The sequence below is a fragment of the Trichechus manatus genome, unplaced genomic scaffold (assembly GCF_000243295.1).
Source record: "Trichechus manatus latirostris isolate Lorelei unplaced genomic scaffold, TriManLat1.0 scaffold00153, whole genome shotgun sequence".
In the NCBI taxonomy this organism is placed as follows: domain Eukaryota; kingdom Metazoa; phylum Chordata; class Mammalia; order Sirenia; family Trichechidae; genus Trichechus; species Trichechus manatus.
The window spans coordinates 360,314-386,893 of record NW_004444089.1 but is presented as its reverse complement, the minus strand read 5'-3'; the positions used below and the strand labels follow the sequence as shown (position 1 = coordinate 386,893).

Sequence of the window (26,580 nt, the reverse complement as noted above, 5' to 3'; positions counted from 1 at the left end):
ATTGCTGGGCAGTCATTTTTCGAAGTAGCTGAAACAGGACAAAGATGGTTGGTCAAGGATATGTCATGGGTTGAGGTGCATCAGACAGAGGGTTTTCAGCTGAGCTCTGAATCTGGGTCCCCAAAGGGCAGATGCTGAATGGCAGTATTGATATACATGAAAGCTACCTCTTACAGGACAATCTCCATGTACCCTGAGTAGGGATCTACGTTCCAGTAAGAATTTCTCTGTCAGTTATTAATAATTCTTATGGACAACACAGAATGGGCTTGTTAGAAGCCTGTATAGAGTATTTAGTGGAGAGCTTGGAACATAATTAGGTCTCTGGTGAACATTTACAATCCCCACTCACCCTCATCCCTGTCATCCACCTCGCCTACCAAGAGCAGAAAGGGAAGTCATTCCTATGCATCGTTTTGTGTGAGTCATACTTATTCATAGTGACCAGTTATTTCTATGGATAAAGATCTGCCCAGCAGCAACGGTAGCCTAATATTTCAGAGACACTGGGATATTTCTGGGGGAAGCAGAAATCACTCGTTACAGAGTCAGTAGTTTTCTCTCACAAACATCAGAATGTTCTACTCTATTTTGGTTTGCCTGGATGCTCCTAAAATCTGCGAAGCGTTGTCAAATACTTTGGTCAAGAATCAAAACGGTGTATTTCTCGGTTTGGAACACTCTTTTTAGTTTGGGCAACTCCAAATTGAAATAACATGCTTCTTCTTGTAGATAATTACAAAATATTTGATATTGTATATCTAAGTATTTTCTAGGGGTCCCTAAGTAGTACAAAGGGTTAAGCGCTGGTCTCCTAACTGAAAGCTTGGCGATTCAAACCCATCCAGAGGCGCCTCAGAAGACAGGTCTGGAGAGCAGATCACAGCCTTGAAACCCTATGGAGCAGTTCTCCTCTGAGCACACAGGTGCCACCAAGAGTTGGCAGACGTACAACAACAAAGTATCTTCCAGGCTGAAGAGATAAAGTACTTTCATACTCTCAAGATGCAGTTTCACTCCTGATTTTGATGTAGTACCATGAAAAGGCAGCCAGGTGGGGAACATTTTAAATAGTTTGTTTTAGGTTTTTCACTTAAAATAACAACTTGTTCTTTAAAGTTGGCACCTTGAACTTACTATTAAAAGAGTTTTTTTTTTTTGTTATTGTTGTTTAAGCAGCAACTAATGGAATGGCAGGCTCTCTTCTGCATTAGAGTAAAAGAAAACCAAAATGAAACAAAAATACTTGCCAAATATATAGCCAGTTTTCCAAATACCCACATAGGTGATAATTTTAAAGTATATTTTCCATTGGAAATCCTGAAGGGACCGTTTAAAAATACAAACACCTTCATTTGAATATGCCTGGTGGCAGAATGGCCATGAGTCGAAAATCGACTTAACGGGACCTAACAACAACGATCTGGCGAATGCTTTTGTCTTCTACCCTTGTAAGGGACATCACAACCACTTAGCAGGTCTGAAGCTTTACATCTGCCACGGGTAACCCTCTCCGACCATCTGCCTGGGTGCCTGCTGTTGTTAGCTGCCACTGAGTCTGCCTGACTCATGGCGACCCCATGCACGACGGGCCTGCACAATGCGCGACGGTCCCGTGGCGACCCCACGCACGACGGGCCTGCACAACGCGCGACGGTCCCGTGGCGACCCCACGCACAACGGGCCTGCACAATGCGCGACGGTCCCATGGCGACCCCACGCACAACGGGCCTGCACAATGCGCGACGGTCCCATGGCGACCCCATGCACAATGGGCCTGTGCCATTCCCATGATCAGTTGCCCTTGGATTGGACCATTATGATCCACAGGGTTTTCGCTGACTGATTTTCAGAAGTAGAGCACTGGGCCTTTCTTCCTAGTTCAACTGGAAGCGCTGCTGAAATCTGTTCTGCATCATAGCAACACTCAAGCCTCCACCGACTGACAGGTGGTGACTGCACAGTGAGGGGCACTGGCTGGGAATTGAACCTTGGTCTCCGGCATGGAAGGTGAGAATTCTACCACTGAGCCACCACTGCCCCACCTCGACCCGCAGAGGAGAGAATTTGTGCCAAACCTGGCAAAACAAAGACCGTTTCCGCCCAAAAGGCCAGTAGCACCTTTCTCGATAAATACCGTGAGCCTCCAAGAGCTGAAGGAGCTTCTGTGACTCCCTCCATCCTCCACAGCACCTCTCAGGAGAGGAGGGAGAGGAGGGTTATTGATGGGAAAGGAGGGACCCACCTCACCCTCTCTTTTTTGAACCTTTGCCCTCAGCTCCGTTGCTCAGCTTTTGTTCTCTCCTTGGTCCACCTGGCCAGGACCTCTGCATAGAATACCGCACACCAGTCTGCCTCTCTCTTGTAGCCTGAGGTCTAAGTCATTTTGTCTAATCAGGCTCTACCAGAGACCTGTATTATGGATTAGTGGGCACTTTCTTATCTGGTGGAGTCCCTGGGTAGTGCAAAAGGTTAACACACTCAGCTACTAACCGCAAGGTTGGAGGTTCAAGTCCACCCAGAGGCTCCTCAGAAGATGGGCTTGGCCATGTACTTCCAAAAAAATCAGCCACTGAAAACACTACGGAGCACAGTTCTACTCTGACACACATAGGGTCCCCATGAGTCTGCGTCTGCTCGATGGCAATGCCTTTGGGCTTGCCTGTTAACGATATTTTGTTCCCCACTTGGCCATTGATTTTCATATCTGTTATCAGTCAGGAGCATGAAGAAGGGGGCTGAGTAGTGGGATAGATTTTTATTTCTAATTTTATAGAATACTGACAAATACTTCCAAAATTACTATATTTAATTGTTTATCTTGTTGTTAAAAAGAAACAAAGACAAAAACAATCTCCCATTTGAACCCCAGGGTTTGGTCTTTTTTCCAGTTACCAGCTGCGGTCTGTATGAATGTACAGGCGATTGGGCTAATTATCAATCTGTCTCAACACAAAACGGAGGAAAACTATGACATCGTTTTAAATGCTTCTTTTATTTCATTGGTTGCACTGTTGGGTGAGTGAACTGAATATTACAACCAAAACATAGAATTGATACAAATTAGACTCCTGTTTACACTGTAAGGTAATGAATGAGGGAATTCTTTAAGTGTTACAGAAAGATTTAGTAGAAATGTTACCAGTGGTATGGCTGAAAGAATGTTTTGGTGAAGTGCTGTTATATCCTGAAAACCAAGAGTGAAATGTAGTTCCCGTACAAGTGGCGATTTAGTCTCTTAACTACAGTATTTGTTGAATTGATATCTTCGTGTCTTGGATATTGGTGATTTTTTTTGTAATTAAACAAAGCATTTAAGATTTATTCATCATAGTCAGACTTCTGAATATAAACAAACTTTTGGCAAATAATATTTATACAGAAAAATAGTTTTAGATCCTCTCAAATCCCAGAATTATTCTATAAAATTACATTATAAATAAATAAAAAGCAAAATCTGTTGTACATATATTTGTACATCTATGTATTTGCCTTGCCTCCTCCTTATTGTAAATGGCATATTTATGACTCTTTGCATATTGTAATCACAATTCTGGAAAATGGATATCATAGTAAAAATACAGTCTTCTACATCTGCTTGGGGATACAGGTGATGTTTTCGATGCATCCACTATTAAAGGGCTGAAAACAGTTGTGTGATAATAATTTTTAAAGTAAAAATCACGAAACGAAAAAAAGAAAAGACAATGTTACAACCATTAGTCTACAAAAATATTTCAGTGATTCCCATAATTTACCTTTTAGTAATGTATACTATGTTTTCAAGGAGTTTAAATGAATAGTTATTAACAAAGAAAACAAGAAAAAAGAAAATAAGTTTGAATGCTTTAGGCAAGTTGTAGCGTAACTACATTGTTATCGTTGAGAAAATTACAAATATCAATAACACATAAAGAAGAAACTACCAAAGTAACACAGGTTAGATACAATACTCTTCCACAAATTAAACCTAACGCAACGGTACAAGCACTATGTAGGATTACACCCAGAATGTGATTTTCTTTTGATAGGGTGATCAAGTCTACGACATAAGATAAATAGATAGTAATTCGACTTCGATCAACATGAATTAAAATGGCAGATTTCTTTTTTTTCTCAAACAAAGAATGATATGGTTGGTGCATTGAGTTTTCAGAACAGGCAGTGATGCCAAAATTTAAACTATGTTACATTCAATCTCAAAAGTCAAAATACTTCAATCACTAATATGTTTACAAAGAAAATGGATGTTTTAAACAATTACACATAATGTTCATTTATAACAACCGTTTTGCTTTTTAAACAATAATTTAAAAACTATGCAGGGACTGTATAGGTTATGTGCAACGTATAAAATGTGAAATGTGAAATATTTGGTACGATAGTGCTTAAAATAAACTTTAAAACAAACCTTCTGAACAAAACTTAATTGTATCGCTATTACCTTGAAGATCAACCAAGTATTTAAAAAAGTAAACAACATTAAAATATGCTTCATCCATATATAGTATATATATGTATGTGTATATATAATATGTATGTACTTGTATTAAAGTTTTTTATACTTTTGAGACATAAAATATGCTTTAAGGTGAAAGAATTAAAAGAACTATTTTTTTTCCATGCTGTAGTCAGTTACAACCCTTTAATCCAACTTTTGAAATGCAAAACAGTAATGGATTTTTTTTTTTTAAAGTGAAACTATCTACTTTTTGCTTACATAGCAATTTAGATTAAAGTCACAGTCAAATTTTCAGTGACTAAACTCAGACTTACTTAAATTAGAATATTATACAGATCTCCTCACCTACAGCTTCCTTGTTGGACTAGGTTTTAGTTTAGAAGAGTTATTCTGTAGCAGGCAACCCGACGGTGAGTTCGAAAGACTAATCCCTTAGAGCAGGCTGTTGGTATGGGCCTCTCGTTCTTGTCAAGCTGGATGAAGTCTGGCAAAATCTAGGCACTTCTACAAAGTCTTTCTTATAAAACAACTTTAAAAATATACTTGTAAAATAATACCTTCAAGACTTTGTTGGGTGGGGTATGAAGCTCATACCGTGCAAAGTTTTGTTTTCAATCTATTTAATGTTACTCTAGAATCACACGATTCAACGAGGCATCTCCAGGCAAACCAAATACCACACTTTGATGTGTCCCTCGTCCTTGTGCTTGAATTTCCATTCAGATTTTAGACCTGTAGGACAGGTTCTCGCTTTTACTTCACTTCTTGTCTTTGCTGCTGCATTCATCTTGTCAAGAAGTGAAACGCACCCTTCCATCAGTGGGGAAGCGAAATGACAGTAACCTGAAGTTAGAATTGGAATCGTCCTTGGAATAGGTGTTTTAACTAATGCTAACTGCTTATTGCTAAATTGGAGATAATCTGAGTCGAAATGAGTAAATTGGTGGGACTCTCAGCATCAGCTATAGTTATGGAGATAAGACAATATTCCTAGGACAGAAACTATGTTTAGAAACCCTTTAAAAGTAAACTTTACCCTTTATGTCTTTAAACATCACAGCTGGTATCAGGTCGTTAACTATCTTAGGTTGGAATATACTAAGCATACCATATTTAATACTCATATATGATATAGCAGCACTAGCTTCTTAGAGTTTGTGGTCTGTCCAGAAGAACTAAATCTTTATTTAGCATGCAGTTTGTGGCAATTCTATTGAGGAGGAAACGGGATAGTATGTACAGTAACAATGTTTCGTTATTCTCAATGCAGATTCTTGGCATTCCATTCCGTTCCTGTTGATTACTTCAGAATTATCTGTTAGAGAAAAAGACAAACATGATTTAGACATTCTTCTGTGAGGGAAAATAACGAGTTTAAGTTTTACTCCTTGAAAATAGATACTTAAAAATAGGGATTTTCTTTAGTTTCTCCGAGTTTTGATGCAATCTAATTTTGCACAAAACCCCCACCCTTCATGCCGCAAATTTGCACACTTAAACACGTCTGAGAATGATGGTTCAAATGCACAGTCCTTTCTGTAAATCTGTGACAGCATATATGTGGGCATACAGTGTGTTCAGACCCCAATCTCTTTCTTGTTTTCGTTTCCTCTCTTTTTATTGTATGTTTCACATTCTCATCCAATTAACATTTGCGAAGGTGATCAGGAAGTCTAATCACATAACTAGTTCACACTTGAAAAGTTGCTTGTTAACGCTGTTTGTAAAGCATTGAAAAATAAAGCAGTATTACTTATCTAGGAACTTGAATTCATAATTCAGAGATGTCTTCCCATCAAAAATCATTTTGTCCCCAAGATAAAATAACAGTTTCAAATTCAGGAAATGTTTGTCTCATGTTAGAAGGGGAAAAAAGGATAATATTCTCATAAGGCATTTAGAGCACTTTTAATAAACCCAAAGGGCAGAGAAAGCTAAACTATCAAATGTGGTTCCTGAAATCTGATCTCTTTGTTCATTTCCAACTCCAGGAAAGGAGAGGGAGTTGGCCCTGTGCGACTCAGCCTGTTAAATGTCAAGCTTAAATGCCAAATTTTAAACACATTCTAACAATCGTATTTATTCTTTGAGCAACGCTTTGACCAAACTTTGTATAATTAATGAATAAAACATTTATTTATTAAACAATTATGAATATTTGTTTTGGAATAACAGGTAAAAATTCTTAATGACGAACTTCAGCTAATATTCCTGCAGACTGGGAATTCAGTGACCCAATAAAAGCCTTACTTCTACAAGTGTAATTTATTATCCCATTAAGTTAGAGTTTATACAGGTGGATGTTTTTCTCCTTAAGTGACTGGTCCCGTAGTTTTCAAGAAATAGTTTTAATACACTCAAATAGTTTCTCCCATGAAATAAATGAGTGTTTTTTAGTTTACTGAACCATACAGACGAGTATAGGATTGCTAACCTGATAAAAATAAAAGAAAGAACTCATTCATATTAAATATTCATACTAACTCGGAGCTTCCTTTCACAGGAATTTAAAATTAATTGGGAAAAATACCATTCCTTATCCCACGACTGATAGGCATGAATAAAATAATAATATGCTCTAATTATTTTATATATAAATATTATCATAGTATCTTTGAATAAGTAATATACAAATTCTCTAGATGATTAGATTATAACTTCAGCTTTAGATTTAGATATTTTATCATTAAGTGGAAATTATCCTGTTTCATCTCTTAGCTTCAATGCTATCTTTGTTTCCCACATAGAATGTGCTCCAGGACATCAAACCATGTCCTATTTTTCTTTTACTTTAGCAAGAATCTCTCTAAAATATTTAAGGAAAAGTATGTTGCAATTCCTTAAGTTGATACATAATAATATGTATTTCAGAATATATTTACATTCTTGCTTATTAACTGAAACTAAAATGCCATAGAGAATGAAATTCCTACTCACTTGGAAAGAAAAGCATTCTACAGACAGCGCGGTGTAGAGAAATTAGGATGGGCAGTATATATTCTAGAAATCTGTTAAACTATGATTTTGGACTGATACTTGGCAAAGAAACATGCAATACCACCCACGTTTAACTAGACTGGACATCAGCCTTGACGTTAGCTAAAAGCGGGAACTGGACTCACCCAGAGTTTTTCCCCTCTGCCCTAGCTTCCCCATTACCCATTATAGGGATAAAGACATAAATAAAAATGATGTCTGGGGCTACTGCATTCTCAGCTGCTCCAGCTGCCCGGCATCTGGGACGGAAAACAGTCTGGCCATACCCTGGTCTACGTCTTTGGTGATCTTGTGGACTACAGATGAGGTATAAAACATGAATTATGTTCTTAGCAGCTGTGAACTCTAAGAGGCTCCAGACATCTGTCTTAGAAGGTAGGAAAGCTTTGGGTGTTTCTCCTCATAAGCTCCATTTCTGGTGGCAGCATTTTTCTTGAAAATACCTCGATTATTAATTTTTTTTCTCTGAGAAACACAGCTTGCTGGTACAGTCTGAATCAAGTGTACTCAGGGGTGAGATACGTCCTGGAAGTACAGGTGGGATGGGAATCCAAAGAACAGCTAGCAGCTCGGCGTCAATCTTGTTTAACGACTGCCCATTTGATGCCGCTTCTCTTAGGAGACATATGGCATTACGGGCCCCAGGTCCCCAGGGAGGTAGGGCAGCTCCCAGCAGGAAGATTCCCCCCCAGAACACTGCTGGAGGGAAGTGGAGAGCTGAGAGTGTGTCTGGGTTGGGAGGGGGCAGAGGGTGCTTTGGGGGAAAGAAGGATCTTCGGTCTGGTTCGTATGTGGGTCTTCTTTAGTCAGATTATATTTTTACTTAAGACTGAAGCAGCATAATTTAGGATATACTGTGCCGCTTAATGAGACCAACAGGTATCTTGTGTGTTACCCTACTGTCGCCGCCCCTCAGAGATCTTCTTCCATACAATTACAGACGAACAGATAACACATGCTACCCACAGATCAATTCTTCCATCTTCATTTGTAATTTTTATGGCCAGGAGGATCAAACGCTTTCAGAGAGTGCCTGAATGCTTCAATAGAGGTATCAAACGTGCATTCCTAAAAGAACGGTCTTATACGTGGACTTGGACCTGCTACAGATCTGCTAGTGCCAAACCCTAACTCTGAACTTCTCCATTAAAAAAAAAAAAAAAAGATGAATTAAAACATAGTCCCCAAAAGTGCCAGTGGTGTGTTTGCTGTTCTGCCCTTGGTCAAAATTGAGGCTGTTACGGAAAGTTCCTTACTCAACCTCTGAGGCGCTGCAACCCCTGCTTTCTTGGAAGGGACAAAAAACTCTCATCGGATTTGTTAGAATATATACGTCAGAGAAATAGCTACCACAATGGGTTGCCTAAAAGGCCCCTCTCTAAAGTTTTTTTTTTTTTTAATTTATTATATACTAGCCAAAAGGTCGGAAACCCTGGTGGCTTAGTGGTTAAGAGCTATGGCTGCTAACCAAAGGGTCTGCAGATCAAATCCACCAGGTGCTCCTTGGAAACTCTATGGGGCAGTTCTACTCTGTCCTATAGGGTTGCTATGAGTCAGAATCGACTCGATGGCAATGGGTTTTTAGCCAAAAGGTTGGTGGTTCAAACCCATCAAATGGCTCTGTGGAAGAAAGATCTAGCTATCTGCCCCCATAAAGATTAACCCAAAACCAAACTTGTTATCATCGAGTTGATTCTGACCCATAGCAACCCTACAGGACAGAGTAGAACTGCCCCATAGGGTTTCCGAGGCTGTAAATCTTTACAGAAGCAGACTGCCACATCTTTCTCTGGTGGAGTGGCCTGGTGAATTTAAACTGCAGCCGAGGGCATAACCACCAAGCAACCACGGTTCAGCCCAGAAAACCCTACGGGGAAGTTCTACTCTGTCACATGGGATCACTAGGAGTCAGAATCAACTTGATGGCACCTAACAACGATAACAACCACAGCTGCAGTCAAGCTGATTCTGACTCATAGCAACCCCATGTGTGTCGGAGTAGAACTGTGCTCCGTAAGGGTTTTCAACAGCTGATTTTTCGGAAGTAGATCGCCAGGCCTTTCTTCCGAGGTGCCTCTGGGTGGAGTCGAACCTCCAACCTCTCAGTTAGCAGCCAAACACGTTGTCTCTACCACCCAGGGACTCTAGATAACATTATATGCTCCCGTGATTTCAGAGGACATTCTGAGAAATGTTTTACTAGAGTCTTGTGATCAAAGCCAGTATTGCTAGTCACACTGTGCAGAGATGAAAAATACAGCACAGACAGTTTTAACCAGTTTGCACTGTGTACCGAGTACAGCAAAAGCCCACGTGAGCTTAGAGGCGTTAGCTCATCCTTCTCCCAGGCACAGATTCCCTCCAGAACATGGTGCCGTTCTGAGATGGGGACAGGGGAGGCAGGGAGTCCAAAAAGCATGCCTGCACCTCTTACGGTGCCAGCTGAGGAAGTGGCCAGAAGAACCCCCCGACACTGGGAACCGGGGAAAGGGTGAAGCCTAGAACAAATGGAGCCTGGGCACCAGGTGGGAGAAAGCGGGACAGTCTGCAGGAGCCGGATGGGCACAAATTGCTGAGGAACTCGCGGGGCTCCGAGGCCTCCCTTCAGGGCGTCAGGGCCTGCGTGGCCAACCACATCCTGCCTTACGCCTCCTCCCGATGGGGGCTGCAAACGGTCCCTTTACAGCAACTGAACACCCTACTCAACCACAGTTCCACTGCTTCACCTTCTGACAAACTTTGGTAAACTGTACCGTACTTTTTGCAAGTAAAGCACTCACACACATAACATGCGGCATAGCGCACTTATGAAAATAGCATGGGGGAGTTGCGCGGTTGGCAAACAAAAGTGTAATGTGCATTATTTGTGTAAAAGTACAGTAATGATAGGAAAGAAATCAAATATATTGAACAAGATATGTTTCTATCTATCTCCTTGACAGATTATTCCCTCATGTAAGTATTATTTTTCCTAATAGAAAACCATGACAGAAGAAGGGGGGTTAAATTATTAAAATAAGATTGTAGCCAATCTAATACAGTAAATCACCATTCTGAACTGAAAGTATTATTTTTCGATTCCTTTTTGTTCACTAGGAAGAGAACACCCAAAAATGAGAAGAGCTGATGCCCATGAAGTCTGTGATTCTATTTTTAAAACAAAGACACACTTAACCGCACATCATGAGTATTTCCCTAAATCTTCTGTGGACTTTCTAGTTGTATCAAGAGTATCTGTGATGCAGAAATACCACTTGGCTGTAACAGAGTCTACTTATCAGTAAACAAAGGAGATCGTAATAAGTGAATTAAACTATCTCCCCAGATGGCTGGATTTAGAACCTGTTGAGTCTGCTCGACATGCATCCTTAAATCAGCCCCAGATGAACTCAGTACACGATCGATACCATATTTATTTATTGAAGGAAAAGCATAGATGGCCCAAAGAACATCAATGGGTTGTTTCCATACGATGTGCTATGAGCAGCCATTTTAACCCCTGCATCCTCAGTGCCTCCCACTGACCTGTACACAATGGCAGTCAAACTTACTAAAAGGTGGAGTGGGTCAGGTTCTGTGGAAATACTAAGCCTATGGGGGCTAGGCAGGAAAAGCAAATAAGCGAGTGGGCCAGGTGGGGAGTGTGGCAAACTGAAGGGAACTTGCCTAGACAGAATGGAGAAGCAGCCACTTGGCTCCAGCCAACTGCTACATACAGGAACTTAGACTCTTTATTGCTTGATCTTTCCATTTTTCATAAGAAGACAGAAATTCAGCAGCTAATTCACATCATTAAAAAAAAAAAATCTCTGTTGTTTAAATGCCTGTTCGGGCTGAATTCAACTATGAGCTGTTCTCTCGTAGCTGAGAGAGATGACATACTTCGTGTGGTCTCTGAGCCTTCCTTTCTCGGAGGAGGTATCCAGGAAGTCTGGATTGCTGGCTTCCCGAGTGGGGATCCACAAAGGCTGCAGGCCTCGTCACTGGGGGCAGCGGTCAGGGTGGGAGGCAGGAGGAGAGCATCTAATGGAGAGGAAACCCTGTTTCACCTAAAGGGAAATGGGGCTCGACCAACAGTCATCCTCCATCTAAAAAGAAAATACTGCCCCTCACTTGTCTGATTCACCAGTCATGAAACATGCACATTGCCTTTTCTCTTCCATACCCACTGCCGTCAAGCCGATTCCGACTCATAGTGACCCTACAGGACAGAGCAGAACTGCCCCCCAAGGTTTCCAAGGAGTGGCTGGTGGATTCAAACTATTGACCTTTTGGTTAGCAGCCAAGCTCTTAACCACTGTGCCAGCAGGGCTCCGTTCTCTTCCATAGTGACGAGGGACTTAGGCTGAGCCATCTATACCCCCTCATCCCTGGTGTACGCTTGCGAAGAGCTGGCCAGGGCTAGAAATGCACTCCATTGAAAGCAAAGTAGTCTGTTCAGAGACTGACACACTGAACTTGAACTCATCAGTACCAAGAGGCTGTAAAATAATACAAAACAATGCAGGATTTCCTTAGTGTTTCAAGCCACCAAGTATTAATACTTCCTGAGTTTTCTGCCTTGTGCTTGTTTTCCAGGAACTGTACATATGAATAATTTTGGAAATGGTGAACCTCTAGATGACCTCTAGAAATGTTCATGCTTCTTAGGTAAAAGTATTCATTGCAAGATTCAGGGAAATCGGATGATTTTTTTTTTCTTTTAAAATGTGAGCTCCATATTAAATTCAGTAAGAACACTTACAGCTTTGCTTAATTGATGGGAAAAACATTTCAGTGAAAAGAACAAGTGTTCCTATGGCTCCAAACCACAAAACAATTAGAAAAGAGGAATAACGGATGCTTTTAGTTAAACCCTCCTGTGAATAGCCATCAAACACTGTCTCTGTGATACTGAGTTTGGAGAGGTAGATAAAATACAGCTTACGAAATATTTGTGTGGCCTTGCTGAAATCTGAAGGAATCTCAGTGGATCTTGACATCACTAGCATGAAAGCTCAAGTGGACGTTTCCAAGCAGGGCTGGCGCAAAACTGGATCCATAGCAAAAGTGAGCTTTGTGAGGAAGGGGGAATGTCTCATTCATCTTTATGTCGTTAGTGGCCAGGAGAGGGCTGGGCACATAGGACGCAGACTTATTCATCGCTGGTTGCGTGGATGGATGAACAAATAAACAGGAATTCACCGAGGCTACAATGCTGCAATGGTGGCATCAACAGAAGACCAACAGACCAGTCATGGATGACAGAGCAACGGCTACAGGAAAGAACCCCTGGGACAAGATACATCTCTGCACTCTTTTGGGGCAGTTAAGGATTCAAGGAAAACAAACGCCTCTTTTCATTCACCCTTCCCTCCTCCCTGTTACACATGCATATAAGGAAAAATATCCCAGGCTGGGACAGAATCACTGACAAACGAGGGAAGCATGACAGAGACACAAAAATGCCACCTGAAGAAAATTTTAACTTGGTAGATTTCTTAGAAATCTTTTTCCATGATTACAAGGCCCTGTTTCCTTAGAATAGCAAGGATGTTGAGGATGGCGCAGAACTGGGCAGTGTTTCGTTCTGTCGTACGTAGGGTTGCTGTGAGTTGGAACCGACTCAACGGCGCACTTGACAACCCCACTTTCCTTAGCAGGCAATTACAGAAAGGCTGTTTCACTTAAATTTTATTATTAATTAAAAAAAAAGAAATGAATGGAATTTCCTAAAATTATGGCCAAGCTAAGGAGGCTTGCCTCCTGCTTGCCAGCCCAGTCTCTACTTTTCTTCATTCACTGTTTTCTTCCTCCTATTCCGCCTCTGTTGGTTCTCCTCCCTTGTTCAGCCTCTCCACCGTTTAATGTTCTCCCCATCTTTTCCCTAATGTCCGCACCTCTTCTCCACAACGGCCACTATTCTCTGAAATTCCCTGAGCCTCGTCTGAGGGGTGAAACTTGTGAAGTGTTTTGGTTGAAGCAAACAGTGTGAGGGGAAGAGGACAGTGGCATGTTTTTGGTTGCAATCTGATTCTATACCTCAGCACAGTTGAATTGCTCAAGTCAAAATCAAATGTCTTTGGCCCCTTGATGAACACAAGACATACCAGAAATGAAGTAATTAATTAATGCAATCATGATCACATGTGTTAATAAAAACACTTTCAAGAACATTTTTTGGCCCATTTCAGGACGATTTACAAACTTTAATTACATAGGAAATTCAGAGATAATAAATGGTATACAAAAAGACACTTTGAAAAATGATCTTATTTATTATTTTTTTGGGAATATTGATCTGAGAGAGGGCAGTGTCTTATACCACAATTGGCCTGTTTTAAAAATGTATTTTTGTTTATACAGGAAAGGTTTCCAAGGCTACCAAAAGACACTGGAGTTCGGGGAGAAAATTCTCAAATACGACAGTTTCAAGCTGAGGTTGGCTGGCAGGTGAGGTGGTACATCCATAATATTTAACAGCGCGTTACAGCGCAGTGGTTAAGAGCTATGGCTGCTAACCAAAAGGTCGGCAGTTCGAATCCACCAGCTGCTCCTTGGAAACCCTATGGGGCGGTTCTACTCTGTGCTTTAGCATCGTTATGAGTCGGAATCGACTCGAGGGCAACGGGTTTGGTTTTTGGCTTTTACAGAGTAGCTTAGTCAGGATTGATGTTTTGCCCTCTGTTGTCAATAGTTTACATTCAAAGCTCTAATTCCTCTATTTTCAACGATATGTTATTTTGTGATGAGCTTTTGTTTCTGATATTTTCCATTTTGCTATATTTGAACAGAAGTTTTTTCAGATATACTTTCTGCTACATGAAAAATTATCATTTAAAATGTAATAACTGAGTTTCTTGCATGAAAAGCAGTAACAAGCGCCTCTCACTAATGCTTACTGACCAGGGTCCACATCGACAGTTTAGATTATCTGGACAAAACCCACGTGAATGAAGATCATTGATCTGAATAAGATTCCACGCATCATGATTCCCTGTCAGATGTGTAAAGATCTAGACTCTTGTGAGTTTTGCCGTAACGTTTTGATAGTGATCCCGCTCTCCAGCCCAGTCCCAGCCTATCTTAATTCCAACTCCTCTGAGGGAATCTAGTCCGCAGATGATCTAAAATTCCAAATACCATCCAAGCATGACATTTTTTTTTTTGTCAGTCAATATGTCTCTGACAGGATCTGCATGTTTTCAGATATAAATTCAATACAAAACAAAAACCCTGAGGTTTTTACCAAATGACATTCAAGTGAAATAATCAGACAGCTTTAAAAAAATTGTATCTATAACCACAAAGTAGTCGGAGGGTGTAATAAAAGATTGTAGATTTAACTAAACAGGGAATCCATGACTTATTTGCACCAGGCAAAATTATTCCCTTAGATGATTCATTGTACTTCTTCTTCCTGCCTGTCAAACGTGGGGGGTGACAGGGTTGGCCCATCCCTGAAGGAGAAAGGAGGCAAGAGGAAAGCGAAGTTCTTTGTGTTCAACCCAGAGTTGGGAACCCCTCCTCCATCCCATTCCTCAAAAAAAACAAATACCAAACCTGTTGCCATCAAGTCAATTCCAACTCACAGTGACCCTAAAGGTCAGAGTAGAACCAGCCCATAGGGTTTCCAAGAAGCTCCTGGTGGATTTGAACTGCCGACCTTTTGGTTAGCAGCCAAGCGCTTAACCACTGTGCCACCAGGGTTTCCATCCCATTCCCAATCTAACTCAATTCTTCTCTGAGGAAATTCTAGGATAATTTTTTTGTTTTCACCCTGAGATGGGACTCTAGTCCTCAGATAACCTAAAAATCCAGATACCATGCAAGAGTAACATTTTTTTTAAAAATCACATAGGACATTAATGAGGAAGGAGGTGAAGAGATATGAGGAAGACTTTTTAACCCTGGTCCTTTCCCCTGAAGCTATAAACCGTTGCTGTAGATGCTATTCGAACGCAAAGCGACCCTACAGGACAGAGTAGAACTGGCCCACAGGGTTTCCAAGGCTGTAATCTTTACGGAAGCAGACTGCTACATCTTTCTCCTGAGGAGTGGCTGGTGGGTTCCAACCACTGACCTTTCAGTTAGCAGCTGAGTGCTTTAACTACTGTGCCACCAGGGCTCCTTCCCTGACTACAGAAGTCATTATAACACATTCAAGAATGTTGTGTGTTTATTCAGGAAGAGAGGAACTGAGACCGTATTTGCTCAGGAGGTGCCAGAGAAGGTAGACTAGAACAAATAAACAACCAACCAACCCTGAATTGGAAGGAGCATATGACAGCCACAAAAAAAGAAACAGACAGACCACACCACAGAATCCAAGGAAAGTAAGAAAGAAGTTGGCGTGGATGGATTTGATGATGACCCAGGAGCAGGTTCAATCCAGCCTTTTTCTTCCTCTTCAAAGCGTGCCATTCTTCACTCCATTCCATATTCACATTCCTACTCCACAGACCTTTCTCCACCTAAAATTCCAGGCATGGAATTCACCATGGTTTATGGCTCCTCTGTCTTGGGCAGGTGGGGAAGGTCTGTGAGGAAATTTCCCATCACGTGGTTGTCTGGGCGTTGGGTTAGGCATATGTTTTTGGCATCTTTCTTAAATCATAAAGACATAGAAACATCGTGTGCATGGTATTTGGCCTGTACCATGCTTCCAGCACAGTATTATCCTTGAGCCATATCATGAGCTAAATGTATACAGCTGACCTGGGGATCTAACCACCAGTGCCATCACCATTTCACAAGAAAAATTATTTGAGTTCCAAACCAAGTGGTGAAGGGAATCTTGAACAAACAAACGTTTTTAAAATTAGAGACTGTCTGTATATTAAAGAAGGTTAAATTCCTCCACTATATCAAGGAACAAGGAGCCCTGGTGGCACAATGATTAAGTGCTTGGATGCTAATGGAAAGGTTGGCGGTTCAAACCCACCCAGGGGCCCTGCCAGAGAACGACCTGGTGATCTGTTTATGTAAAGATTACAGCCCTGTGGGTCAGTTCTACAAGAGGGTTACCGTGAGTCAGGGTCCACTTGACAGCACCAAACAACATTTATCAAGGAGCAGTAGATAATACTCGGGCCACACTCCAGAAAACCAAACCAAACCCGTTGCTGTCGAGTCGATTCTGACTCATAGCAACCCTATAGGACAGATTAGGACTGCCTCATAGGGTTTCCAAGGCTGTAAATCTTTAGGGAAGCAGACTGCTATATCTTTCTCCTGCAGAGTGGCTAGTGGGTTCCAACTACTGACCTTTCAGTTAGCAGCAGAGTGCTTTAACCACTGTGCCACCAGGGCTTGTATTAGGCCACATTAGAGATACCATTTACGAGAATATTCTAAATTGTCTAGAATATTTACAGTGAGATGTGTAAGAGGTGATATGGGAAAAAAAAAAAAATTCCGACTCATAGTGACCCTATAGGACAGAGTAGAACTGCCCCATAGGGTTTCCAAAGAGCGGCTGCTAGATTCAAACTGCCAATCTTTTGGTTAGCAGATGAGCTATTAAGCACTGTGCCACCAGGGCTCCAGAAGTGACACCATCTGGAATGAAGTAGCTGCACACATCTGAGGCTGCTTGACTGAAGATGACATGAAGGGGGAATCTCAGAAAACTCCTTTATACCTTTAAAAAATAGTTTAGCTATAGCTGAAAGGAAATTTTCAAACACATTCATTTAAACCTACTTTTTTTCAATGTGGGGTTTATTCCCAGTAATAAATTGAAGATTTCAGCCAAGAAAAAGCACAGACACAAGATCCTGTTTGACTTGCCATAAAGTTCCCAATCCTGCTCCTTGCGGCGGCTTTGGTACCCAGCACCACTATGTTCTACTCAGAATCCTGCACACATTTTGGCCACAGTATCTGTCTTAACAGTGGAACAGAATGTAGAATTCAGCCTTCTAGGAACTGGCTTTTAAGACGCTAAAGGCAAAAAAGCAACCAAATACTAAAATTCAGTAAAAGGAACAGTAGGACCAATGTCATGTATATGGCATGGAAATATGCCTTTGTGTATTGTAATCATCCTGCACATTTTCAAATTGGAGGGGTAACATTGCCATCTAACAGATTTTCCACCAAAATTATTTTTTTCTTTGCCTGTGTGTGTGTGCACGTGTGTGTGTGTGTGTGTGTAGGTGTTTGTGTGTGAGAGAGAGATTAATACAACCACTCGGTGGAGCGTGACAGCAGAGTGCAAAGGAAAGATCTAAAAGAGCCCAGGAGTGGGAATTCGGGAGGCTGGTCTGTGTCACCAACCAGCTCTGTGCTCTTCTGAAGCCTTAGCTTCTCACTGCTTGTGCCCTTTGCAGCGTGGTGGGGAGTTAAGCCAGATCACCATTTGTGATCCTCCCACCCCAATAACTCCCCAGGAAGTGCCCGAAAATCTTGGTTTCACAGATAGCAAAATGGAAAGCAAAGGAGGATAAGTTATCAAGAAGGAGGGCTCCAGCATTCTCTTTGGTTTATTATGAACTTTTCCCCCTAACGATGGATGGTTAGGTCCATTCTTCCAGCATTTCCACTTACTTTTTTGAGATGGTCATTATCATAGGATTATTACCTTGATTGTAATTATCTGTATGTTTGTTTATTGCCTGTCCCCCTCACTATAAAGGGAGCCCTGGTGGCACAGTGGTTAATTGCTCAGCTGCTACCTGAAAGGTCTGCAGTTTAAGTCCATCAGCTGTTCTACTGGAGAAAGCTGTGGCAGTTTGCTTCCGTAAAGATTACAGCCTTGGAAGCACTATGGGGCAGTTCTTCTCTGTCCTGTGGGGTCACTGTGAGTAGGAACTGACTCTACAGCAACAAGTTTGGTTTGGTTTGGTTTGCTCTCACTATGTAAGACCCATGGGAGCAAGAGATGATTTTGTTCATTGCTGTATTCTCAGAACTCAGGATTATACGAGCACGTGGTGGGCTCTTTGTGTAAAAACTGTCTGAAGACACAGTGCCATCGAGTCACCAGGCTTTTGTTACGAACTAGCATCTCAGAATAGGCTCAGCTTCCAACAGGTGTGGTTCACTGCGGAAGAATTTGCATTTGCACCCAGTTACCTGTCTTACAAAACAAAACTCTTAAAGGGAAACATAGCAACAAAAAGAATTTTTTGTGTATAAAGAATAATTTTACTATAAGATTTAATAAAACAAACACCTAGGTAAAAGCGGAGTCCCTGAGTAATATAAATGGTAGAAGTGCTCAGCTGCTAATTGGAAGGTTAGAGGTTCTAGTTCATCCAGAGGTGCCCTGGAAGAAAGGCCTGGCGATCTACTTCTGAAAAATCAGCCATTGAAAACCTGATGGAGCACAGTTCTACTCTGACACATATGAGGTTGCCATGAGTCAGAATTGACTTGATGGCAACTGATTCGGTACAATCGGACATCTTCCTTGCCAATCTTTAATCCTTTCTTCTTTTGCTTCTTCCTTCTTTCCCTCCCTCCTGCCCTTCCTTTTGTCCTCCCATTTTTTGGCTTTAAAGTGGGATCCCTGGGTCCTTCTGTTTGTGCTTCAGAATCACCTTTAAAATTCTCAGCTTGCTTTATAATTTAACTCTATGATTTTGCTTACAATTACAGTAACCTTGCTGTCACTTCTTTCATAGCTGGGGCTATGTCTCCTTCAGGCTGCCCCAAAACATCCATTCTCAGCTAGTGATGTACAATCAACCTGAGGTTGGTATGAAGGTTAGGTTCTGTGAGGACGGTGGGGAAAAACAGTCTTTCTCTCTTTCTTTACATTGTCATTTAAAAAATAAAAAAGTAAAACTCCTGGATGAGAGGACTTCTCTTGGTAGGCTGTTTTCAATCAGAAACGCACGCCAGGTGTTCACGTTGGAAAAGGTGAAACAGAGCCCCCTTCCCTCTGCTTTCTAGCTCTTGTTTATTGGGCTAAAATTTGAATTCAGTTGTTTTTATCAATTACAACAATACTTTCATACCATTCCTGATACTGAACTTGAACTTTAAAAAGTCTTAGCTCATACTAGAACCTCTAGAATGGTTAAAAATTTTAAAACCAATAGTTAAACTCAATAGTTAGGAGTTCTTAAGGGGAATGGTATAAAGAGGGTCATCTCAATATTACATTGACCATAAGCTCAAATCTAAGTCAAAAATGATGGAGTCAGAAGAAACCAGGATTTGGAGGCAAGCAGACTGGAGTTCTAAAACTATCCAGCCAAGATGCTTGAAGCTTAAGCAAATTATTCTCTAAGCTTTGCTCTCCTTTCTAAAACAGAGAAGGCATTTCATAGAGTTGAGTATTAAATAACGTATATAAAGTATCTGAGATGTAATAGTGGCTTTTGATAAATGTTGGTTCCCCTTCTTTAGTCTATTTATTTTATGACCCATAATCCTCAAGAAAATTTGATTTCAGTTTGTATTTAAATATGAATTTAAGTAATAATGTTGTGCATTTAAATATTATCTGATCTGCACAGCAGTCCATGGAGCCTGTGGGTGGTACACATGGTTGACGCACTCGGCTGCTAACTGAAAAGGGGAGGTTTAGAATGCACCCAGAGGTGCCTCAGAAGAGAGGCCTGGCCATCTCCTTTTCAAAAATCAGCCACTGAAAAGTCTATGGACCACAGTTCTACGCGTGGGGTCACCACAAGTCAGAATCAACTCGACGGCAAGGGGCTTACAGGTTTATAACTCTCCACATATGTTGGAATGAAACTTGATTTTAATGATACGAAGCCTTCAAAAAATGTCAAAGTACATACTTCCTTGTCTGTATATGTATATCCCGATCTGTCACCGATGACCAAACGAAGGCTGTATTTCTCGGATTCCCAAAAGTCTTGGCTGTCAATTCCTAACTCACAGGGTAGTTGTGGGGATTAGGTAAGGTATATAACAAGTGCCTGGTACTTAACGAGTAGTAAACACATACTAAACGCTACTGCTATTAGACGCTAATATTTCAATTTCCTAGTCTAACTCACAAAACATGAGTATTTTTTCTGGGTATAGTATTCCTAGGAGCGCTGCTGGTGCGGTGGTTAAGAGCTCAGCTGCTAACCAAAAGGTCGGCAGTTCGAATCTACCAGCCGCTCCTTGGAAATGCTATGGGGTAGTTCTACTCTGTCCTATAGGGTCGCTATGAGTTGGAATCAGCTCTATGGCAACGGGTTCCTATTTACTAATAATTCTTAGATCACCGTGCTTAGTGCAAATAACTGCTCACGATGCCTCTGCACATGCAGTCTTGTCTAAGAGACAGCTATGCATCAGTTTTCAAGACGTCACCTCCTCCCACATAGGCCCCCCATAAGCAGCCGAATAAGGGAGGGATTTGTTGACTCACGTTAAAAAAAACAAAGCAACTCTTAAACACCTTTGTCCGAGGCAAAGGAATACAACGGCTTTTCCTTCCAATTCTTGACACGCTTTTCCTTCTAATTCTTGACACGCTCCTTAGCCTTCCCGTATTTTAACTCCTCTCTTTGTTCAAGGCCACACTTTACATTTCCGAGTCAGAGAAGAGCAAGGAAAAGAATATGAGCACTAGGAATCAATTCACATAATTCCTCCTCCTTGACTGCTCGTAACTAAAATGGTGCTCTGGCCTTTTCCGATATCTCAGTATAACAATGACCAACACGGAAAGACTCATTAATGGAGCTGCCGTAAAATCATTACAGAAAAACACGTTTAGTGGAAAAGAAGACATCAAGTTAAATTTCCCCGGCATCCTCTAATTCCTTGAAAACCTTTCTCAATTCTAAGAAGGCAAAGCAAAACTATTGATTGTTTAAAAACAAAAATGCACAGCTAGCATGTTAATGCTGGATCCGGGTTTGATGGATAGCAAAGAGGGCTCAGCATGGTGTCAGGAGATCACGTTTCCAAAGCTTTCTTTAACCTTCAGTAAATTACTGAGCCACTCTGGGTCTTCTCGTTGTGGAGGAGCTGGGGGCAGGCTCTAAACGTGGTTTTGCCATTCAGTTGTACGATCTGGTGAAGTCATCTGGAGACTGAAGTTTCCTCATTTGCATGCTGGCGATAATAATCACCCCATACACGGCCGGTTTGGGTTTTAAGGAGATCCCTCACATGAGAGGCTTAGCACAGTGTGTGGCATACGGCAAGTGTGTAATAAAGGGTGGTCGTCTGAGGTGTGTGTGCTGTCTGTATGCTCTGCAGTACGCTAAACCAAACCCGCTGCCGTGGACTCAATTCCGACCCACAGCGACCCTATAGGACAGAGTAGGACTGCCTCATAGGGCTTCCAAGGAGCACCTGATGGATTCGAACTGCTGACCTTTCAGTTAGCATCTGTAGCTCTGGGGCCCCTTAAATGATCATTTCAAACATTTTCTAACGAAGGCAGTATGGTGAAAAGGAACATGCTCTAGTCTAGGTAACCTGGGTTCTAGTCCCGGTTCTCTTTTTTTTTTTTTTTCTGTTTATTGTTATAATTTAAGTGAAAGTTTACATTTCAAGTCAGTCTCCCATACAAAAATTTATACACACATTGTTATGTGACCCTAATTGCTCTCTCTATACTGCGACAGCATACTCCTGCTTCCCACCCCGGATTTCCCGTGTCCATTCAACCAGCTCCTGACCCTTTCTGCCTTCCCATCTCACCTCCAGAAAGGAGCTGCCCATTTACTCTCATGCATCTACTTGAGTTAAGAGGCACACTCTTCATGAGTATCATTTTATGTCCCACAGTCCAGTCCAATATTTGTCTGAAGAGTTGGCCTCGGAAATTGTTTTACTTCTGGGCTGACAGGTTCTCTTATTTTTTGATGTGACCTGGGCCAGCCACCTCACTAACTTGGGCTCCTGTTCTCACTTATAATGTAACTTGGACCACAATTTCCCGTTTTTATATGAATATAGGGGTATGGCACAATGGTAGTAAATCTGCTGTTGTGGCTTATTACCTTTCATAGCTATGATTTCGTTGATGCAGGTCTTGAGTCAGACACGCACACTCAATGTAACTGTTACTATGGGAAAACGGGTGACATTTCACAACGATCAGCTTAAGGATGTTGTTTCCAGAAATGCATTGCAGTGAAGAGTAAAGAGAGTCTGAATTTGATGACAGGAAATCTACGGGCATAAACTCAGAGATCTTTGTATCCTTCAGAGCAAGGGGAGGGATGATAAGAATAGTATAATTTGATCACCTAAAGTAAAACAAACAGACCAAAAGCTCCAGCACATTGTACCTGATGCTGAGGCATGATGGATTCTGAATGCTAGAATCGCCATAGTTTTTTCATAAATCAATGTCAGAAAATGCCAGTCGACAAAAGTTTTCTTTAAAATATGCATGAAATGAGATGTGTGCACAAGACCCATGCTTTTTATGACAATCATATGGGAGCGATGTCTTGCAGGCAGGTTGATGTCTCCTGGAGGAGAAAGGCATCGAAACCCACAGATACCACAGAAACCAGACAACAGCCACGGAGAGACACGGGGCGTAACGGACCAAGAAACCTCTCTGCGTTTTCCTGCTTCTTCATTATTCATCCCCCCTCCCCCTCCCCCACCCCAGAGTCACTCTTTTCTTTCTGTCGTTTCATCCCTTCATCAATGAAGTAACTTCCTCACTGGATAGCCTTCACTCAGTCTATCCTACCTCTTTCTACCTACTCGCTTTCATTAATCCTTCCAAACCTCTCATTTAACATTTCACGTCCTATTCTCATCCTACCACACAAAGCCCTCGGTAACCTAGCCCATCCTTACCTACTCAAGTGCATTTTCCAATCCTGCCCAAAGCCTCAATGTTTTCATGCTCTTTGGGGTCTCCCACTCCCTGGCAGGGGGGGCTAAAGCAAGTCCTTTCGCACCAACAAGCCACACTGTCCTCCCCCTTTAGATTTGGCGTAATAACAGCTGCTCTATCTGCGTCTATCCCAGGAGGGAGTCTGAGGCTGACTGGGAAGCTCCTTTCTAAACCACACCTGGTATAGAGCACCTATGCAGTTTAAGGGGAAGGCACTGACTTGAGGGTCAGACAGACTTGAGGTCAAATGCAGGCTGTAATAATTAGAGCTGTGACCTTGAGAGAAGGTCCTTTCCTTAAAAGAAGGAAACCAGTCCCCCCTCCTCGGGTTAGATGTGATAACACAGGCAAACCGTCAGTTCCCTTGTCCCTGTACCCCACTCCCATCTCTGCCCCTGAAATCTCAAACTGTCACAGAGCCAGGAACAGCCGTGCCTGTTTATTACCTAATTCCTACACATCCCTCGAGACCTACACCCCCGCCACTCTAGGGACAAGGCCCTGCCGTAGAACGCTGCAACACGTGGGTGTTTGACCATTTTGTTTCGTGCCCTTCTCTGAAGTTTCATATGCCTCTGTGACTAGACAGTAAAGTTTTTAACTATCTTTACCAGAAAAGCAGCTGCCGTGGAGTCGACTCCGACTCACGGTGACCCCATGTGTGTCAGAATAGAACTGTGCTCCGTAGGGTTTTCAGGGGAGACGTTTTGGAAGTAGATCACCTGGCCTTTCTTCTGAGGTGCCACTGGGTGGACACGAACCTCCAGTCTTTGGGTTAGTAGCCGAGCACGTTAACCATTTGTATCACCCAGAGACTCCTAAGTATCTTTCTCCATTGCCATGGAGTCAATTCTGACTCAGCGACCCTACAGGACAGAACGGAGCTGCCCCGTAGGGTTTCCAAGGACGTAATTTTAACAGAAGCCGACTGCCACATCTTCCTCCTGCGGAGTGGCTGGTGGGTTCTAACCGCCAATCTTTTGCTTAGCAGCCCAGCGCTTAACCACCGCGCCACCAGGGCTCCTTTAAGTATCTTTAGTATCTCCCAAACGTCGTGGCCCCTAGAATAACGAGCAGACGCTGACAGGTCTGACTTTGGAAGTCACCGCCTCCAGCGAGGAGGGGCTGAGAGGCCAGATCTGAGGCCAGTTTTTTTTTTTTGCTTGCTGGGGAAACCAAGCAGAGGTACAGGCGGGGTCACGCTTTGTGTCAGGAAGCAGTGAAAAAGGATAACGGTGGACGCAGAGCTCACTTCTCCGTTCACCCACACGGAAAGGTGGCCCTTCCCCAGCACGCAGGTAGAAGTGCGGGAAGGCGGGCAGCAGAACTTGCATAGAAAATGCCTATGGATCAAAATTTTACTGTTTTCACAGCAACTTTTATTAAAAGGGAGACCCATTCATCTTTCAGCCCTTGAAAATGGATCTGAAGGCCCGCATGGCCGTCAGTCTGCACTTCCTTACAGATCTAGAGCTGGGAAAACACCCACAGAGAATAAACCACAGATTCACTTCCCTCAAAAGAGAAATCTAAAATTAGAAAAACTGAGCATGATTTTATTGCCACCAACAAAGCCAAAGTACTACTGGGAATATGACTTTTCAATCTAAAAAGATTCCCCCCCAAATTCCATCAAAATGCAAAAGAGGACAGGATTTGAGATGTAATAAGCAGGACAATCCGCCAGGCAGTGAAGTTCCACGTAAGGACCCTTGACATTTTCTCTTCAGCTGCACAAAATTGGAACCGATATTATGTCTCTAGGTGCTACATACAACAGAATTCTACCCAAGTTTCTCACTGCGAGGTGTAAATTATTCATGAAAAATGAAAATGTACTAGAGCACAGCACTTACATAACTTAGCCTTTCCTTAGAGAATTTGCGAATACGTTTATTAATTAAACCTCATGGTAGTCCTGCAAAGCAGTTGCTTCAGAGGCAGGAAAATAGAAGGTCTATTGTTTTCTTGAAGAGAAAAAATAATCTGCCTCTATATGGCTATCATAGACCCAACCCGCCCAAAAGGAACACCCCTCCCTCTTTCTTCTTCCCGCCCTCCCTCCCGCCCTCCTTCCCTCCTTCCTTTCTTCCTTCCTCCTTCCCTTCCTTCCTCTCTTCCTCCCTTTCTCTCCGCCTTCCTCCCTCTCTCTCTCCTTCCCCTCCCTCTCTTTCTTTCTTCCATTTTTTTAAACCATCCTAGCAAGGCTGGATTCCGAAGTCCTAGCCACATTGCACTACCAATTTAAACTCAAATTGCGAAGCAGCTTTAATTAATGGCATTAACTGAATGTGAATACTGCACCTTTTACGTGTTTTTTTTTAACTTGTAGAGCTACAGCAAGCTCCTCTTGAGCATGCGCTGTCTCTTTCTCTCTGCACACACACACACACAGACACACACACACTTACACACACACATATACACACTCACTTCTATCTCTCTCCACAAAATATTTTAAGTGGCAATTCTGCCTCATTTGAAGGAACCAGATCCCAGAATCCATTACTGAAGTTGAATTCCCTCTACAGGTAAAACATAAGCCAAAGTACAGTGGTAAATAACGTTAGCCGTGCAACGCTAAGGTAAATGTCTGGGCCCAGAGCGCAGTTCACAAGACCGGATTCTGACAGGTGCTGGCTCTACTTGTTTGGAGCACCACAGACTCGGGGCCCAGCTGCTTTCTGTAACTTGTTCCCAGGAACCAGCAAAACGTGGGAAAGGCGCGTTTCACAGTTTGATCATCCACACATAGGGGCCAGCCACTTTACTGTGTATTTCAGGAGAGCTATCTGACAGGAGCGTATTCCTCCCACACTGGGGCCTGGCAGAACTATGATTTTTCTTGTGAAATAAACACGGGCCCCCAAATGGGTCAAGTGGTGAATAGTGGGGATTGTTTAATGCCTCCTACATTTGTCTGAATATAGGCAAGACAGATGGCACTCGATAATGGCTGCTTTACAAAACTCTTTGAGATAAGTGATAAAGTAAAACCTCTCTAGATTTCTTGGTTAGTATAGGTTTACTTATATATATCCAAGAACCTATATACAAACAGCTTTATATATATTTATATATGAGAAATAACTAAAGTGTGATGCTTTTAAACTTCTTTTCTTCCTTCTTTAGTAATTTATAGCACAGCTGAGAAAGCATATGTGGATCTGTTTACATGTAATTATTTTATTTTTCTGAGAAGATGTAAAATTATCACATATAATAAACTTATATCAGGCATGTCTGAGAAATGGGATTTTCTGACTTCTCAAATATCCTGATAAATAGAAGATTACTATATGTGTGTATGATATATTGTTAACTAATTTTCAACAAATTCTTCCTAAGATTAAAA

General features: G+C 41.9%; 1 protein-coding gene across 3 annotated transcripts in view; it reads right to left on the bottom strand.

Annotated features, from left to right (window-relative positions):
* Nucleotides 1-2,979: 2,979 nt before the first annotated feature.
* MBNL2 (muscleblind like splicing regulator 2) overlaps nucleotides 2,980-26,580 on the bottom strand; it is a 194,493-nt gene continuing 170,892 nt past the window's right edge. For all 3 annotated transcript variants that reach the window (XM_023740312.1, XM_023740313.1, XM_004386014.2), the window contains one exon: nucleotides 2,980-5,777. In XM_023740312.1, the coding sequence (XP_023596080.1) occupies nucleotides 5,763-5,777 (15 nt within the window). In that variant the 3' untranslated portion in view covers nucleotides 2,980-5,762. The remainder of the gene's footprint in view (nucleotides 5,778-26,580) is intronic.